Source organism: Neophocaena asiaeorientalis, unplaced genomic scaffold (assembly GCF_003031525.2).
Source record: "Neophocaena asiaeorientalis asiaeorientalis breed wild unplaced genomic scaffold, Neophocaena_asiaeorientalis_V1.1 scaffold86, whole genome shotgun sequence".
NCBI classification, from domain to species: Eukaryota; Metazoa; Chordata; class Mammalia; order Artiodactyla; family Phocoenidae; genus Neophocaena; species Neophocaena asiaeorientalis.
The window spans coordinates 7,694,029-7,712,940 of NW_020175039.1; the positions used below are offsets into that span (position 1 = coordinate 7,694,029).

The 18,912-nt window shown below is 46.3% G+C and overlaps 1 protein-coding gene across 1 annotated transcript in view; it reads left to right on the forward strand.

The window, feature by feature from the left end:
• Positions 1 to 298: 298 nt before the first annotated feature.
• MARCHF4 (membrane associated ring-CH-type finger 4) overlaps positions 299 to 18,912 on the forward strand; it is a 104,738-nt gene continuing 86,124 nt past the window's right edge. The window contains exon 1 of the mRNA XM_024763313.1: positions 299 to 793. Within this exon, the coding sequence (XP_024619081.1) occupies positions 299 to 793 (495 nt within the window). The remainder of the gene's footprint in view (positions 794 to 18,912) is intronic.

Genomic DNA, 18,912 nt, shown 5'->3' on the forward strand with positions numbered 1-18,912 from the left:
TGCCTCCAGGTCAAAAGCAAAAAGGAGACACTCTGAGCAAAGCCTAAGGTTGGGGTAGAGGTGGAGGGGCAAGGAAACTTTTGCTATTGTTGGGCTTTCCAGGTAGAGTTCAGAGGCAGTGGCTAGAAGTCGTCAGTCCTGGGGGCAATTTATTTGCTACTTGGAAGGGAGGTAACAGGAGCCAGTGCGAACGAAGCCTCCCCCCATCACACAGATACGCTGCGGACCCCCTCTACCGATCCCATCCTCTGCAAAGACTCCGCGTGCCCCTACCGGTCGCTCTGCTTCCACCGGGCACATGCTGATGCCCCAGAGCGGGCTGCCCTGGTGGTGGTGGTGGCACTGCTGTGCCTGGTGCCGCTGTGCATTGTGCCTCCCAGCCTCCCAGATGCTGCGCCACCAGGGTCTCCTCAAGTGCCGCTGCCGTATGCTCTTCAATGACCTGAAGGTTCTCCTCCTGCGGCGCCCCCCTCCAGCGCCCCTGCCCATGCACGGCGAACCCCAGCCGCCCGGCGTGGCAGCCAACAACACCCTTCCAGCTCTGGGTGCCGGGGGGCGGGCAGGCTGGAGGGGGCCTCGAGAAGGCGTGGGCAGGGAGACCCCTCCCCTGCCACCTTCAGTGGAAGATGACTGGGGTGGCCCAGCCGCAGAGCCACCTGCCTTGCTGCTCAGCAGTGCCTCTTCTGATGACTTCTGTAAGGGGAAGGCTGAGGATCGCTACTCGCTGGGCAGCAGCCTGGACAGTGGCATGAGAACCCCGCTCTGCCGCATCTGCTTCCAGGGGCCGGAACAGGTGAGACCCTTTTTCCCTTTTTGTGCTTCCTTCTGGGATCTCCAGGTCTTGCAGGTTGCTACTCACCTACTTGCCCTGGGGAACCACTGTGCTGTTTCTAGTGTGAGGACTGTAAGTTTTAAGGGCTCCTCAATGATGTCTCATGTGGTTAAGTTTGCCCAAGAGGTGTCTGGTGCCTGGCGGAGCCTGTTTGGTGGCTCACTTGTACCCCATTTTTGCATTTTCCTTCCAGTGCTCAATTAGAATATGTTCAATTCCATCCAAAAATTCCATAAGCATCCTCAGAGTAGAAGATTCAGAAGTTGGAAGGGGTGAAGTGAAGAAACTTGGTGGTACATTCATGCTTGTTGCGGAGGTATCCTTGTATCTGATTTGTTGTTAGTGACATTTCCCCAGCCCATCTTCAGTTCCAGATTCAGACTTCTTCCCTCTCTGATAGTGTGTGGAGATCTTGTCCTCAGCAAGCCTATGCCTGTTCCTTCACTTTGATACTAACCCCTCCCATATTATATCGACATCCACAGCAGTCACCGAGGATGAGATGGAGAGGGATTGTAAGTTCATGAAGACTATACAGTTTGTTATGACACTTCTTGGCAGACTCAAGTTTTTCTAGGTTGAAAGCAGGTAGGTAAGTAGGGTGAGAGTGAGTGTAAGGAATATGGAGAAGGAAGTAGGGAGTCTTGTCATAACTATTTCCCTTCTCAGCCCTGAAGCACACAAACTTAGAAAGTCCCTTAAACTCTCCCCATCCAGGATTGGAGATGCTTAGTACCTTATGGGCCAGAGTCTTCCCAAGGCCAAGGGTTCTCCCTACTACATTCAATCAGATTTTCACAGACATACTCACCCCACCCCCTCTAGCTCCACTTTCAGTCTAGTTTCTGCAGTGCTGGATAGTATGTGCACATTCTTCTAGAATCATGAATTGTGGCAACACTTTCCACAGAATCCCAGATCAGAAAGGTTCACCTGAAAATCTGATCTAGTTAGTGATGCTGGTGAAAGAACATTCAGTTGCACCCTGGGCAGGGTTATGTGGTCACATCAGCCACTTCTTCACTAGTTTCCCGGAGGTGGGGTAAGACTCCTCGGTGCTCCTTGGACAAACGATGGTGTAGCAGGATGCCATGCCGGTGCTCCTGAGTGGCTCTGGTTCTTGTTGAAGGCTTTCTCTGTGAGAGTCAGGCTTCACCGACATTTTCATTCATTTTGTCCTTGCCCAGAAGGGGCAGGGCACTTCAGGGACAGATGATGACTGGGGCCGTGGCCTGGGCATTATGAGAGGAGGTGATGTTGATCTCAGTGTGAATAAATGTCTCTGAGAGGCTGAGGGCTGGGTTCCTCCTTCTTGTGACTAGGATTGCCTGAAGTCCCAATTGGACTGCAGCCCAGAGCCAAGGACTCTTGTTAGGCAAGAAGGCCCAGGGTGCCTGCACTGTGCCCCTCTTCCAGTGCTGGCTATCCAGCACAGACACAAGGAGGAGTGGCGGGGCTGAGAACAAGAATTGTGCTTTACTTTAGGACGCTCCTGGTCAGCATCTGCCCCAATCAGAAGCCCCATCTTCTCCAAAAAAAAAAAAAAAAAAAAAAAAAAAGGATTTATTTAGCTTCCTAACTTCTTAAGCTATTTCTTTCTTCTTCCATGTGCCCCGGTTCAGGTCTGCATGTCACAGGGGCCACTGGGAGTGTGGCTTCTGGCAAGAACACCCTTGTCTCTAGAATACAGCAGGACTTGGAGTCTGTTCTGGAGGATATTTACCTGTTGTGTGAACTTCTTCAGATTTCTTTATACCCTTGAGCCCCTTTTCCAACTTCTGTGATTTAGAGGAAGCGTTTTCTGTTCCCCTCATTTGCTTATAAATGTGTTGAGAGGATCCGGAAGACAATGAGCCTGGAAATGACTTGAAAGTGACTAATATATAATGGCATGTACTTTGCTCACGGAAAAGCAGTATTTTGCTAAATAAAAAGGATCATTAGGAATATTGTGAAATACCCTCACGTGATACAGGGTCTGGTTGGAGGTTAGGAGCTTTCTTTTCTTGTTTGTTAATTTTACAATGTGTCATAAATAAAGCATGGAATAAAAAAAAAAGCTAACACCAATAAAGGAATGGGCTCTGTTATTATGTGGGAGGGATAGGGGGTCACGTTGATACTCAGACTGGATCAAATCAAGCACTCCCTGCATATTATTATACTTCGGGGGTTTGCTTTATTTGCGCAGCAGCCAGGAGATTTTAATGGGATTGTGTTATTAGTAATAAGAGTAAAATGTGTTAGATGTGAACACATCTTCCCACTTTTTACTTCTGTTTCTTCACAGGATTTCAGTGAGGAAGGGAGACAAAGAGGAGGAGGTGGGGAAAACTCTCTAGAGAAGGAAGAGAGGGAGAGAGACAGCCAGACACAGAAAGTGAAAAGCTGAGATTTCAGTATTTTGTTTTCTGTTCAAGGAGGGAGTGTCCAGCAATTGTCCACACGTGGCCCTGAATGGAGTGCAGACAGTCTGCAGTCTCAGTAGCTGAATGTCTTGGTCTTTTCTCTGCCCAGACAAAGGAACTGAACAGCTCCCCAGTCTTTTGCCACTGCTCCAGGGGCTAGAAGGCTGCAAAAACTGAAAATTTGGGTGTCTTCCTGCCAATGGCTTGAAATGTATGTGGTGAGGGGCAGGAAACTGAAGGATCCAGCTAGTTCCATATTTGTACATATCTGTAAAGGACTTACTACTTATTCATTCACACATGCATTTATTTAGCAAATGTTTGTTGTGTACCTACAGCATGCCAGATGTTGTTTCAGACCCTGAGTATCCAGGAGTGAACAAAACAGATGAGGTCTCTGATCTCCTGAACCTAAAGGTCTAGTGAAGATACAGAAATAAACAAGTAAACTAGTAGACAAATAAAGTGATTTCAGATGGCGTTGAGTGCTGTGATGAAGACAAAATGAGTTAGACAAGAATGAAAGGGAGGGCTTGGGAGCTACATTACACAGAGTGACCAGGAAGAGCCTCCCTAAGAATGTACCATCTGAGCTGATACCTAAGTGATGAGGATGACCCAACGCTGCAGACATAGGTCTAGAGGAAGAGTTTTCCAGGTGGAGGAGACCCAAGTGTGAACAAGCTTAGCATGTTTGAGAAATAGAAAAGATAGGAGGAGGGAGAGGGATGGGGTGTGAACAAATGCTTTGAGGGCCAACTTGGCTCAAGGCTGGACAGCTGACTGACACTCTCCTTCCCTCAGCCGGTCACTCAGGTGGGACAGGGGTCGGTCGATCAAGGATCTGCGAGAGTGTGGGACAAGAGCCTGGTCGGCAACACTTCACTCTCCATTTCTGCTTGAAGCTCCACTAGTTCACGTCAGGGGACCATGTGCCGTGGTGGGCAAGCTGAGGTCTCCGAAGCCAGATGGCCCCAGCCTGAGGCCTGAATGATTTACACAACTTCTCTGTGCCTCAGTTTCCTCATTTGAAAACCGGGATAATAATGATAGTCCCCAAATTCATAAGGTTTTTCTGAGCATCAGATCAGTCCACACAATCAGAGCCGTGCTGTCACAGTGTTTGTTGTTGCTGTCATCTCGGAGGCAAGAGACAGTGCCCCTCCCACACACCTTGTTTAAAAGGAAAAAGTGTGCCCCAGCTCCCAGTCTGGCAGGAGGGCTGCTGTGACGTGGTCTGTCTGTGGTAGTAGATTGCCTCTTGCCCCCTCACAATGCTCTAGACGGAATGCTGTTCTTCTGTTTCCATCATCAAAAGTCTATATTAAGTGCCTACCTATGTGGGCTGCTCTGCTGAGCAGGGTCTGGAGACACGGGGCAGATGTGGCCCTGCCCCCTCAGGGAGTTTCACAATCTAACCCAGACATCACAGAGGCTTAGAGAGATCAAGGGCACACAGACAGTGAGTCGCAGGTGAATTACAGTAATATCGGGGACGAGAAAGAGATGCATGCTTAAAAGCGGCTAGTGTGTGGGGTGCCTATTCAGAGAGACAAGTGGATGAATTTGCTACCTTTTCCCCAATTAGTCAGAGAAGGTTTCTCTCCTGCTGCTGCAGACCAAGTGAGAAGAAATAGATTTAGGCTGAGTTTAGACAGCTGGAAGCGGAAGAGATGTGAGACACACGGATACCTTAACAAAGAGGTGAAACCGCCTCCCAGGCTGGGTCAGCTGTGGAGCCCCTGGAGTGGGTACAAAGATGGAATCTACCATGGCAGTGTGGTGATGGGGCATCTGTTTTGGACCTAATGAAAAGCAGGAAATGAGTCTGTAAGAGATTAACAATCTTGGTCTGCCTCCCTTATTCTTCCTACGGTTCATTTCCCTGAAGCTCTGAGTTCAGAAGGGGCAATAGTATGTGGAATATTTTAGTCAGTGTTTTGGGATCTCAGAAAATAAGGGAAGGGCTTTGCAGGGCTCAAGGGAACCTGGAGACCCCAAGATGCAAGGAGAACCCTGGGAATGGAGATCAAGCAGAACATTTTAGGAGAGACCCAAATGGTATATTATTTTTCTTAGAAATATGGTTCAATTTTACATTTCTTTCTGTGATTAATTAACTAATATCTGTATCCACAAAGAATAGACCCATCCCTAACATTTATGGACCCCAGGGCAAGAGTATGGATGGAGGCTCACATATCATAGACCAAAATATTTAAAAGTAATAAATCCAGCTAACAAACTGTTAAACAAAGTGCATTTTATCCTTCTATCCTGACAAATATACCTTCAAAACAACCTGGAAGACAGATTTGCATTTAAAACTCTTAGAGTCCTCTGAATTCTGTACTAGCCAAATGAGGATATCTGGCCCTTGGTCAACAGGCCACTCTGATTTGATTCTCTTTCCACAGCTGGCTCCATCCTGCACCATAATAAGCCTTGGACATACATGTGTGGGCACACTCACTGGCTTGTCCAGGCTCTATCTATACCACCTCCAAAGAGCTTCCCCTTGCCCCTCTTTCTTTGATTCTGAAGAAAGAGAACCATGAAGGTTTTGGGAGCAGGCTCATGGCTGAATAGGAAGACATTCCAGGGTTCCAGGTAACTGAAGCATGTTCTAGAAGGAGGATGTGGGTCCTTGACCCTGTAGGCACCTCACCCTATGGGAAGCATGCAGCTGAAGAAGGGTCAGAGTGGAGCCTTCTATAGCAAGGGGCCCTCTTGCCTGGGTCTAAGGGAGGTACTGCAAAGGGACTGTAAGATCCCTGGAAGCAATGACATGGTTGTGTTTGCTCATCAATCCAGTTCCTGGCACTTGCTTCACGTTCTATAATTATTTGTTGAGTGAATGAGCCTTTAGAGTTCATCCAGTGGGCAGCCCCACAGGTAGGGGAACTGGGGAGAAGAGACTGCGAGGGAGAAGGATATTCACTGGCATCAAATGCTGACCGTGTGTTGTGCGCAAGAAGGGGCAGACCTGTTCTGTGGAATCACAAAGGGCAGTGCCTTGGCCAGTGATGGAATCTCCAGGGAAGCCAACTTGGGTTTTGATATCAGAAAGAACCTTCTATCAAAGCTGTCCCAAGATAGTATAGGCTGCCTTAGAAAGAGGGCTCAAGTGGGCAACTGGAACTAGTGACCCTCAAGATCCCTTTTGAGCTTGAGACTTGAGGTTCGTTATGAGATTTCTTGGGGTCCAGAGAGATTTTTAATCTAAGCACAAAGAGATGGGTCTGCATCCCTTCCAATTCAAGGGGTCATCTAGTCCCAGAATATCTATTTCCCGTGTATATAATACATGGCATGTATTATGCCATGGCATCTTCTGCAAAGATCACAAAGAATATTCTCTGTCCTGTGTTCATAGAAATCCTAAGTTGTTGGCAAGCATGTGATTGCTGCAATCCTGAATTTACACCATGCACATACAACAGGAGAGCAAGCATTTCATGAATGGCAGGGAACAGATACCATCGTGGACCTAGAATGCAAAACCATCCCAGGAAAGGGGAAGCACACTTGCCACACCTTCCCCAAAGTCATGAGCGAGCTGTTTTCATTTTCCCATCTGAGATTTTTTTTCCCACTGAAGTTTTTCAGTTGCTACATCTGCTAGTCCTAGTCCTATTTAAACTGGAAGGTCCAAGGACCACTTCCTTAGGGTTCTCACCAGTGCTCTAATACTTATTGGGAGATGATGTAAGGATGTTCAAACCTCAACACTGGGTCCCTGGCTATTTTCCATATTTAGCTATCTATTCTTTACATGCACACACATGCAAGTGCATACATGTGAATAAAGTGTTCAGTGAAGCTGTCTGTCATTCACAGACAGAATTAGGGACTGGAGGAGGGGAGACACCTGGTGTCTTGACAGTGGTGGAGTGATTCTCACCTCAACTGTCTGTAGATCCTCTGCATGGGGTTCACTTTGGAGTAATCCTTCTTCACTTGCCAGACTGCATCTGTTTGTGGTGGTTGGCTAATTTATTGGGTGTGGCTTCTAGCTGAGGCCCCCATACAGAGAATTACTTAATAAAGCCAGTAGAGCAGGAGTGAAACATGCATTTCAAAAGAGCCTGGAAGGAGAAAGGAGAGATACTGGGAATCAATCTCTCTCTCTCTCTCTCTGCTCTTTTTTCCAGCTGGTACGTTGGAGAAGCCCAGTTGTGGCTTGTGAGTTGGGAGAGGCGGGTAGGTTTGACGGGGAGGGGATACTCAAAGGAGTGTGGGAATGAGCTAGCTGCTTCTTGTTTGATGAGAAGGAAGCCAAGTTGGAAGTGAGCCCGGATGTGAAGGAGCTGGCAAGTGAATACTGTGTGGGCTGAACCGTATACCATCCCCCTCTCAAGAAGTATCGTATGTAAGATAGAGTCACTTAGACTCTGTATTACATATAGTACACATTTGATACCTCCCTCTGTGTATGTTAAAAGTAAAAATGGGACGCACATGGGAATGACCGACGCATGACAAAATAGGTGAAATTGAATAAGTTATAATTTGAGTTCTAGGTAGATGCAAACTGTCCGCAAAGAAGGGGATCTGTGAACAGAAGCTCTGTCCAACTCTGTGATCCAAGCCCACAAAGGGGACACACAAGCCCCAGTCTGGCACCCAGAGCAATTCTCATTGCTCTGATGAGAATATCTCCAGGGCCTGTGCTCAGAGGTGTTGAGGAAAACAGATCGAATTAGTTTCCTTCTTTATTGAAAGGTTACTCTGGATGTGGCTGAAGAGAATCAACATCAATTTCTGCAGAAGAAGCCTCTTGAAACTACCCTGGTGGCTAGCATAGGGCTCTGCATACAGTAGGAATTCAGTATTTGTTGATCCTTTCCCCTCCATCCTGGTACATGTTCATTCCAGACTGATAGAGTTATCTTTGGTTCCTAGTGTACACGTAGTAGAAGGCATATTTGCTTGTGTGTACATGGGCACATATGTGTATGTATGTGTCTATATAAATTAAAATGCCAAGCAAGGGGGATATGGACAATCTCTTGAGATACCTTTCACCCCATCCAACCTCCTTTTCTGATTCTATAACGACAAATAGCAATGATTCTTGTTCCAGTAATCACAGTGATCATCATCCTGGCTTGCGACCACTTGACCAGGAGCAGATCTTTTCTCGTACAATTTCAGAAGGATGGGAAGAACATGGGATTTCAAGTCAGGAAGACATGGATTTAAATCACAATTTGGGGCCTTCCTAGCTGGGTGATCTTGTGTGACTTATTTAACCTCCCTGCACCTAGATTTCATTGCTTATAAAACAGGAATAAAATACTGAGCTTGAACACTTGTCATAAGGAGTGGGCAGGATTAAAGTTCTAGGCACACAGCAGCTGTTCATTAAATGGGAACAATATTTGTCCCATTCTGTTCGTGTAACTCAGAGACCTGGAGTGGGGCCCCCAGATTACACTGCTGCCTTTTCTACCACACTGTCTCACGACAACCTTAAAAAATCAGATACTCTGATTAAGGCTGTGCTTTGACCACAGTAAACGCCAGCTGTTTTGTGCCTGACCCTCAGGGATGCACGTTTAGATCCGGTGTCTCTGTTTGGCTGACTTTCTGTCTTCCGTTGCCTGACTCTGCTGGACCTCTGTCCTCTCCTGCCTGGGTCCTTCACTCCTAACATATTTGTCTTTACCATCTCCATCACCACCATGTCCCTGACAGATCTTTGTTAAGCAACACTGTCTGCTTGGCAGGAACTGTGCAGAAAGACACTTTTCTGGACTCTGAGTCCCTAGAGGCCAGGAGCAGACCATGCACATGGAGGAGCATGTTGAGGAAGTGGCAGTGGAAAAACCTGCTCAACGTGTGACAGCGAGGTGTTTGCATTCAGGGTCATGCCTAGACTAGTGTTTCTGGAAGCTGGGGTAGGATGGATACCCCAGACAGACACGACGTTAAATAACATAGATCCTCAAGTGAGAATGTTGTTCTCTTCTCATTTTGCTCTCATGCCTTATGATTATGTCCAGGAGAAAATCTCATTGAAGAGATGATACGTCTTTAACACCCTTCTAACGCTTGTCATTCTCCTCTGCAAACAAAGAGAGAAGGCACCAGGCTCAGAGCCTTTGGACATACAGCAATACCTAGCTAGAATCTGTTAATCTTGTTTTGCTTGCATTTGTTTGTGTCTATTCTTTTTTATTAACAGACTTTATTTTTTAAAGCAATTTAATGTTCAAAGAAACACTGAGTGAGTTCCCATATACTCACCCTCACCCCTCCTCCCTACTTCCCCCACCATCAACATCCTGCATCAGAGTGGTGCTTTTTTCCAATTGATGAACGAACGCTGACACATTGTTATTACCTAAAGTCCATAATTTGCACTGCAGTTCACTCTTGGTGTTGTACATTCTAAGGGCTTTGACAAAAGCATGATGACATGTATCTACCATTATAGTATCATATAGAATAGTTTCACTGCCTGAAAAATCCCCTGTGCTCCACCCATTCATCCCTCTGCCCCCACCCCTGAACGCCTGCAATATAGTCTGGCCTTTTCCAGAATGTCATATCGTTGAAATCATGCAGTATGTAGCCTTTCTAGATTGGCTTCTTTCATTTATTTGTATGCATTTACGGTTCCGTCTTTTCATGGCTTGATAGCACATTCCTTTTTAGTGCTGAATAATATTCTATCGTATTAGCACAACTCGTCTCTTCTTTTTATGGTGAATGATACCGCTTTTTCACTTATGGTAGTGGCAAAAAGTCTCCTTTAGAAATAAATTTACTGAAGTAAAAATATGAGACATTTACAGAAAAATGTTACGTACGAAGAAAACAATAGTATGAATATGTCGAACAGTGTAAGCGACTGAAGTTTGGATAACACTGACCTGGGCTGCACACATTACAATAGTTCTGAGACATCTGTGGGCACCAAGAAGTGCGTCAGGAAGGGGAAGATGCAGAGGTGGTGCCCTGGAATCTGCATTTCTAACCATTAGCTTTGACAATTCCGAAGTAGGTGACGACTTCACAGTAATATTGTTTATTAGGCAGCAGTTTGAGGAGGAAGCCAAATAGGAAGGCGAAATGCTTCCGCCAGACCTGAGGTTCCCAGACATATAAGACACAGAGGTGTGGGCACCGGTAGAGGAGAGGGCAGTAGTTGGGTGGGCACAGGACCATGTGACTAAGAAGGAAGGGATATGTGTCACTCGGGGCAGAGGCAGGAAGGGATGCCTCTTGCATCCCTCTCCATCCCTGCCTCCGTGATCTGAGAGCTACAGGGTTCACATGGGGCAGCCACAAGATGGAAAAGTCTAGCCACCGTGGGAGTGTGACATGACGGAGAGATGCAGACTTTGACTGTGTTAAGACATTGCCCAGCTAATGTCAATTTCCCTGATGAATACAACCATCAATTCCCTCTCCTGAATTATGTTCAGAGGGTAATCTTGAGCAAAGTCCAATCGGGGGCCTCTCTGGGGAAGCCCCAGAGTCCCAGAGTAAGGCAACAGATGGTGCACAGCCCGCTTCCTCACAGCTCACTGAATACCGACAATGAAGTGCTTCAGCTCTGGAATGGCACATCACACTCGCCTACAACTTGGCTGGATCTAGAAACATGGCTCTGCCTAACGGCAGCAGGGGTAGAGAGTGTCATCCTCCTAGGTACCTGGAAAGAGAGGAAATCCAGATGTGGGTGAGCTCTAGAAGTCTCCCCCTCCACAGTATTAGTACCTCCCTCTTAGGGTTGCTGTGGGATATCAATGAGATAACACACGCCAAACATTTGGAACACTGCTGACCCACAGAAAGCATGGGATAAATAGTAGTAGTTATTGTTATTATATAAGGAAGAGGTTGTACTCAGGAATATCCAAGCCCCTTCTAATTCTGTTGTCCTCTTTTATGCCGTATCAGGTGGAGGAGCTGTACCTGGGGGTGGTATAAATCCAGTTTCTCTTTCCACCAGAAGAAATCTCCCTAGAAGAACGCCCTTAGCACTAGGCCTTAAAGACTGAACCAGGGAAAGAATTTGGAAAATAGGAAATGAAGGCTTTTCCAGACATAGGAACAATGGAAGCAAAAAATCAGAGATGTTTTTGGAGAAAATTAGCATGGTGGATAAGAATATGGGGCTTTCAGAGCCAAGCAGAACTGTGTTCAAATCCCAGTGTTGCTGTGCAGTAGATGTGTGACCTTGGGCAAGTCACTTACAGACTCGAAATCTTAATTTCTTCCACTGTAGAATGGGAATGCCAATAATAGTACTTGTCTTAGAGGTACTATTGTGAGGCTCAAATGATATAATGCATGCAAAACTCTTGGCAAAGAATAGAGTACAAATGCACAATAAATTCTCAAAGATGGAGTGAACATTAGCTCTTGATGTTATCTGATCTACCAACTCTCAATGGTCTTCTCCAAACTTTCTTTGAGAACCTCTGCCTTGACGTGTGTATGATTGTGGGCTGCGGACCTCAGGAGGAGCTTCCAAAATATCACAGGGGTAGATGAAACTAAATATACCTAAGCATTGCCAGTATAGTAAATAAAAATTATCTCACAGACACACATACAAGTTTTCAAATGTATGTGGAAGGCACCGTGATGAGCAATATCAAAAGCATCCTTCACTTCAGGGCAGCTTCTTGTCAATAAATATATTCTCAATGAGCAGATACTCAAAGTACAACTACAGTCATTTGAGAGTTTGTGAAACTCTTTTAGCATTAAAAGGGATCCCAATTAAGGGACGTTCTACAAAACAACCAGCCAACATGTCAAGGTCGTGAAAGATGAAGAATGAAGGGGGAACTTTCCTAGATTGGAGGCGTCCAAAGAGATATGATAACTAAATACAATGCGTGATTCAGATTGGCTTCTGGACCAGAGAAAGGGCATTAGTCAGACAGTTGGTGACATTCGAATAAGGTGCATAGATCACTTAATAGTATTGTATCAATGCTAAGTTCCTGGTTTGGGTCATTTTATTATGGTTCTATAAGATGTTAACCTTTGGAAAAGAAAGGTGAAGGGTTTATGGGAAGCTATGTTTATAAGTTTTTTTAATGAATCTTAAATTATTTCAAAATGAAAAGTTAAAAAATAATTTAAATGGGGGGTAGTTTCTCATACTTGGAAAAAAAAAGAGTACAGAAAAAAGAAAAAAAGTATAGAAAAAAGAGCATGGGTTTGGTGGTTAGAAAAATTGGGTTAGAATCCAGGCTCTAGCACTTAGCAGCTAAAAGCAACTTTGGGCAAATCAATTCAATCCCCTGAGATTCAATGTTTTCTTTCTGCAACATGGAGCCAATAAAAGAAATGCATTAAAGAATTATTGTGAGAATTTGAGGAGACAACACCTGCCATAGTACATGAAGGGGACTCCAGAAAAACATTCATTCTCTTTCTGGTCTCTCTTTACCCCTCTGTCTGAAGAGGATGATAAATATTCCTCACACATTTCCCCGGGTATAAGTACTGTGTGCTAAGTGCTCTGAGATCGACAGGGTGACACCTGAGCAGTGAAAAGTATTGAGTGGGCAGGAATGTTTTCCCAGTACGGGATCTTAAGCATATAAACAGAGTTCATAATCGTCAGTATAAATAGCATTGGCCATTATGCAGGGTTCTTTAACACTGCCTAACCTGACATCCCGAAAGGAGCATTTTGGCATACTGAGTGACTGTGGGCTGTAGATTTGATTCATCCTCTGGCGATGCCTCAAGGAGCCACAGACCTAAGCCTCCGTGAAGCAGTGTGCTACTTTAGAAAGAAAGCTTTCTAGTGCTGAGGCTCTGAGTTCTCCAGTGTGTTCAGAAAGCAACCGCCCAAACCAGACAGCTGCAGGTGAACGAGGGCAGGCGTGAGTGGGAGTGAAGAGATGTCCACTCCTGTTGTGTGTGTGTGTCTGTGGGTGAGAGCGAGCGAGTGGGTATGTGTCTGCACATGACTACAACTGTTTAACACAGAAGAAAAAGGTGCTTGAGGGGGTTGGTCCATTAAGCTGCTCCTGCCTTTCTGTCATCTTTGTTCCAGAGAGAGCACACGGGGTCTGGTCCTTGCAAAGTCAGTACTGACATTCTATACAATAATTGCTTGTTTCTTACTTCTGACATCCATTAAGTGTTTGTTTGCAAAAAAAAAAAAAAAAATCAGTTTGAGGCTTTTGGAGATGTATGTGATATGATTTCGAAAGTTCTATGCCTCCTCCCTCCCAAAACACATAGAGAGAGGTTCCTCGAGATTTAAATAAATTTTCTTCATTTCTACGAATGCAATGCAAGTTTAAAAAAAGTGTTTATTTGACATGATGGCTGGAATTTGCTTCACAATAATCCAGTGACTAGAGGGGAAACAAGACTGGTCATGAGTTGATAGATGCTGAAGTTGGGTGATTGGGTACATGCTTTCTTCTACTATTCTATTTTTGTGTCTGTTTGAAATTTTTTGTAATAGAAAGGTATGGCCTATTGTCTGGTTAATTAAATGCTATGAAAAGACAGTTATTAAACAGGTTTTACAAAAGAGGAGGTGGAGCTAGCTGAGGGCTGAAAAAATAGCCTGGGGCACAGTGATGCTGAGGATGCTGAGGACCAGAGCCAAAGACAGGACCAGAGTGCATCCCAGTGGGCACTTCATCAGTCTTGCTCAATGAGGGGAATGAATTTGATGACCTCTTAAGGGATGTTCTGTCCCCAAAGGTCATGATTTAAGGATGAAATTGTCCTGTTGTCCATTTCTTTTCTGGTCCACCTGGTTTGGTGGCAGCAAAAGGATCAGTGTGACAATTCACTCAACAGACGTCGAGTGAATGCAGCCAGTGCCAGGCCCTGGGAAGGTGGAGATAAGATGGGGAGCTCAGTCCAGTGCAGGAACCCAGCATGCTAAGAAGCAACCATAAGATGACATTATGATGAGTGCTTTGGACCAGGGTTGCATTCATTGTGCTGAAGGACCTCACAGAAGGGGTGACTAGTAATGTCTGGGAAAGCTAGAGAAGGATCGCCAGAGAAGCTAATCCTTGAGTGGCCACATAGGGATGAGTAGGGAGAATTCTCCAGGTGGAAGTGCGTGTAAGGTAAGGCTATCCGAGACCTACCCTCACTCTCCACGTCGGGAACATTTTCCACTCAGCCTAATCCTCTCTGCCTTTCACTGCTTTTCAAATCACCCTTCTCTGCTCTAAGACCCAGAACTGCTCTCCTCAGAGAGCTGGGTGGATTAAAGTGTGGGCTCCGTGCAGACAGGGGAGGGGTGCATTAGCTCCTCTCTAGAAGCTATTCCGCTCAATGCCAGCCTTTCTGGGTTTGGTCCTACTGGACTTTCTGTAATTGCATCCCAGTGGTCTGACTGTTCTTGGGGGCCACCTACCTGGTAATAGTAACTCCACAAAAACTCTCTTGGCTGATTGAATTGAGTTTGTATCTGAAAGCTTCACTTGTGGGTCCAGAAGCTTCCTTACCCTCCAATGCGTGCAGAGGCACTGGATCATATTCCTGTGCTAGGGAGGAAAGAGCAAACTTTATTTTCCTAATTTTTAGAGGTAAGAAACCAGGTTCTACAGAAGTGAATGGAAGGCAAAATGCTAAGATGGGAAATACCAGGAGGAAGATATTTGCCCCTCACAGGAGGAAGACATTTCCTTCTCCACCCTTTTACCAGCTACAGAAGTATTCGTTCATTCACTTCCTAACAGATGAACATATTGTAGTGAAGTGGTAATTTATCAGGATGTTTGGAGAATGAAAGAGATTAGGGAGGGAAAATGGGGAGGAATGGGACACATTTGTGGTTAATTTAATTTTCCAGTGAATTTGGGGATAACCCTATAATTTATATTTCAACTTTTATTGCTGACAATCTTTATAAAACATAAGTCCACTTTGCAGTATATTTGAACACCACCCCAAATTCCCTTTATGTTGAAGTGTTGTTGCTTAAAGTTAGGTTCTGTTACAGAAGACAAAGGAGGGACTTCCCTGGTGGTCCAGTGATTCAGAATCCGCCTTGCAATGCAGGGAACGCTGGTTCGATCCCTGGTCAGGGAACTAAGATCCCACATACCGCGGGGCAACTGAGCCCACCTGCCACAGCTAGAGAGAAGCCCACGTGCCGCAGCTAGAGAGAAACCTGCACACCGCAACGAGGAGCCTGTGCGCTGCAACAAAAGATCCCATGTGCCACATCGTAGCCAAAAACGAAATTAAAAAAAAAAAAGAAGGCAAAGGAATGTCTTTTTAGCTTCACAGACCACAGGATATCTTGTAAAAATCAGTAGGTGGATTTTATTGAAACTGTGATATCAACTTGTTTCATCTTTCTCCCACAAGAGTGGTGTAAAATTTCCAGTTCATTCATTCAGCACATATTTATTGAGCAGCTGCTTTCTGCCAGAACTGTGCGAGGATTCTGGCTATCCACAGAATCCTCAGCAGAGCTGAGCTAGACCACAGCTCCTGTCTCCTGGGAGCTTTGCTGTCTTGTAACTGCAGCTGGGGCCATTATAATGCAGGATGCAAAGGACTAAGAATTGTGCAAAGTGCTCTGGGTGCACAGACTTGAGGATCAGGGAGGGCTTCTCACAAGAGGAGACAGCTATGGGAGCCCTGAAGTTGACCCAGATAAGAGAGTGGAAGGGCATTCCAGGCAGAAGGAGAAGCTTTTCCAAAAGCCCAGTTTGCTTCAATACACAAGCATTCCCTCATCTTCCGTTCTCTGTACTCTGGTCCGTAGTCATGTCTGCCACCCTAGGGCATCAGCTACAGCAGCTGTGAGCCTCACTCAGCTTGGGGCCTCCCCTGTGTAGGTCCCGGCCTAACCTAGTCCTGCTTCCGCCAAGAGGCTGCCTTGCTGAGCCCAGTTAAGGAGCGAGGACACCGGGGTCCGTCCATCGTGGGTGATCACCTTGGTAACAACCACCTCAGGTTGCCGGGGGTAGGGGTGCAAGAGGTTGACAAAGGAGCGTGCAGAGGTACAGGAGCTCTAAACCCAGCAGGGTCCCTCCAACGTGCGTGGCAAACAACATCTCATTTAAGACCCAGGAACACTTTCATTTCAGGTCCCTCACCTGGAGGTCACTGTCTGGCCAGAGCTGAAAGAAAATGTCGTCAACATGGCACAGCTCCCATAATCTTCCCAGACCTTCAGCTTTCCTAGTTCTCCCAGTCCTCTGTGGAGCTCTGGTAGACACAGCACCAACATACTATGTTTGCCTTTGGATTCCTTTGGAAATGATCATTCCAAAATCGCCATAAGCATTATTACTACCTACCCTCGGGCTAGAAAATGTTAACAGCATAGAACAGTACACTGAGAAAGGGACCTTCCTTCTTTTACGAGATAAAGAAATCGAAGCCCAAAGAGAGTAAGTGATGCGTCCGTGTTACCGTCAGATGCACAAACACCGGGCAAGGTGTAGATAACAGAGCCATGAACAAAACAGACAAGGCCTCAACTCTCATGGAGCTCACAGTCTAGAGGGGAAGTCTAGCCGGATCATGGCCCGCAAGTCAGGATGGCGGTCCAGTTGCTCCTTGGCCACCTGGCAGCTGCTCTGACTCCCTGGCACAATCCTGTTTGTAGCTCTTGCCTCCCCTCCACTGACAAGCCTCCACCCCTTCCTGGATAATGTTAACAATTTCTTGATCAGCTTTCTAGTCCCTTCTCCACTGCATTTCTGCTTCATACATGCACAGGACATCCTTTCCCTTGCACTTGGTGATGTCGGGCAGGCAGCGGGACCCCCAGCAGCAGTAACAACATCCGATCTTTTCATATTGGCCCTCCATGATCTCACCAGACTCTGAACAAGTAGCTATGGGTGAGGTAAGTGTGATGGCCAGAAGTACAGCCATCACGCTCCAGGAATATAATAGAGTCTTTCAGGATGAAATTACGAAATAGAAAGTATCATTCCTTACTCCCCTTATGGTTGAGGAGACAGACTCAGAAAAGGCAGGTACCTTTGTTGGTTTGCAGGGCTGGGTTTGGACTCTGGGCTCCTGACTCCAGGTCCAGGGCTCTTTCTACTCTTTAATTAAACATAATTCAATTCAGCAACTATTTTTTAAGTACCTATGATATGCCAAGCATGGTGCCAGCCCTACGAATACAGATGAATAAATGTGGTTCCTTCTCTCAGTGGCCTTTCAGTCAAACAAGAGAGAAGTATGTATGCAAGCAAATTGTTGTGAAAATCACAATGGAGAGATGGTCTAGTTACAACATATGCAGAAAAGAGGGGAGGGCCAGCTCTGAGGGAGTCAGAGGTGGGCAGCTTCATAGACAAGAACCTCCAGCTGCTGCTAAGAGGACGGGCAGGAGTTCACCAGAGACCTGTGGCAAAGGGGCACCAGGCACTTGCCAAGGTGAGGGGGTGTGACACAGTGTGGTGGTCTGACATGTGAAAGGAGGACTTGTGAGGAATGTCAGGAGACGGGAGGCTGAGGACCAGAGGCCCCCGAGCATGTCCAGCTTGCTGCCTCCCTACATCTACTCCTATCACTAAGGAAGCTGGGGAAACATCCAGGCTACCCCCTGACTCTACATAATAAGGAGTTCTGAGCAGTTCACTCTCCTGCTTCTTATTGTCATGAGAAAAAAAAAAAAGTTAAATGCCCTCAGTACAGTAACAGTCAAGGACTCCTTGGATTTGGACTTGACTTTCCATCCAGCCTAAAGCCTCATGGCCTCTACTTCCCATCAGATGCTCCAGCCAATCCCCACTGCCTGCCATTCCCCAAATACACCCCATGGCTCTCTGACTTTTGATTTCCATTCAAAGGCTTTCTTTCGCCTGGGACATCCTTTTCCCTCTTCCTTTATCAGCCCAAACCCTAACCTCCTCCAAGCCCTACCTCATACGTCACCTCCTCCATCCTATACCTCATCTCTTTCTGGCTGTGCCCCCATAGCATTTACTCACCACGGACTGCCTGCCCTCCCCTCCTGCCATTTCCTTCTCTCCGGGCAAAGGCAAGCTCAAAGGAGCTTGTCCCATGGGTCCCGTTCACCTTTGTATCACCCACCATGCCTGGCAGTTGTAGGGGCTCAAAAGGGTAATGTAATTAATGCAACCCAGGCCAATTAGGTATTTGAATACTTGCACGGATTCACTCAAGAAAAGAATCTCTATTTTTTCTGACCAACATTTCCCCCTTTCTGCTAAAGTGGGTGATATGCACTGAATGGTTTTCCCCCAAATGCTTATGTTGAAGCCCTATCCCCCAACATGGTGGTATTTGGGGATGGGGTTTTTGTGAAGTAATCAGATTTAGCTGAGGTCAAGAGGTGGGGGTTGGCTCACGGTGGGATTAGAGATATCAGAGAACTTGCTGGCTCTCTCTCTGCCAGGTAACAATACAATGAGAAAGTGGCATCCACAAGCTAGGAGGTGAGCTCTGATCAAACTAACCATTGGGCTTCTCTGGTGGCGCAGTGGTTGAGAGTCCGCCTGCCGAGGTAGAGGACGCAGGTTCGTGCCCCCGTCCAGGAGGATCCCACATGCAGCGGAGCGGCTGGGCCCGTGAGCCATGGCCGCTGAGCCTGCACGTCCGGAGCCTGTGCTCCGCGACGGGAGAGGCCACAACAGTGAGAGGCCCGCGTACCGCAAAAAAAAAAAAAAAAAAAAAAAAAAAAAAAAAAACCCCAACACTCCTTTTCTTTTCCTTCCT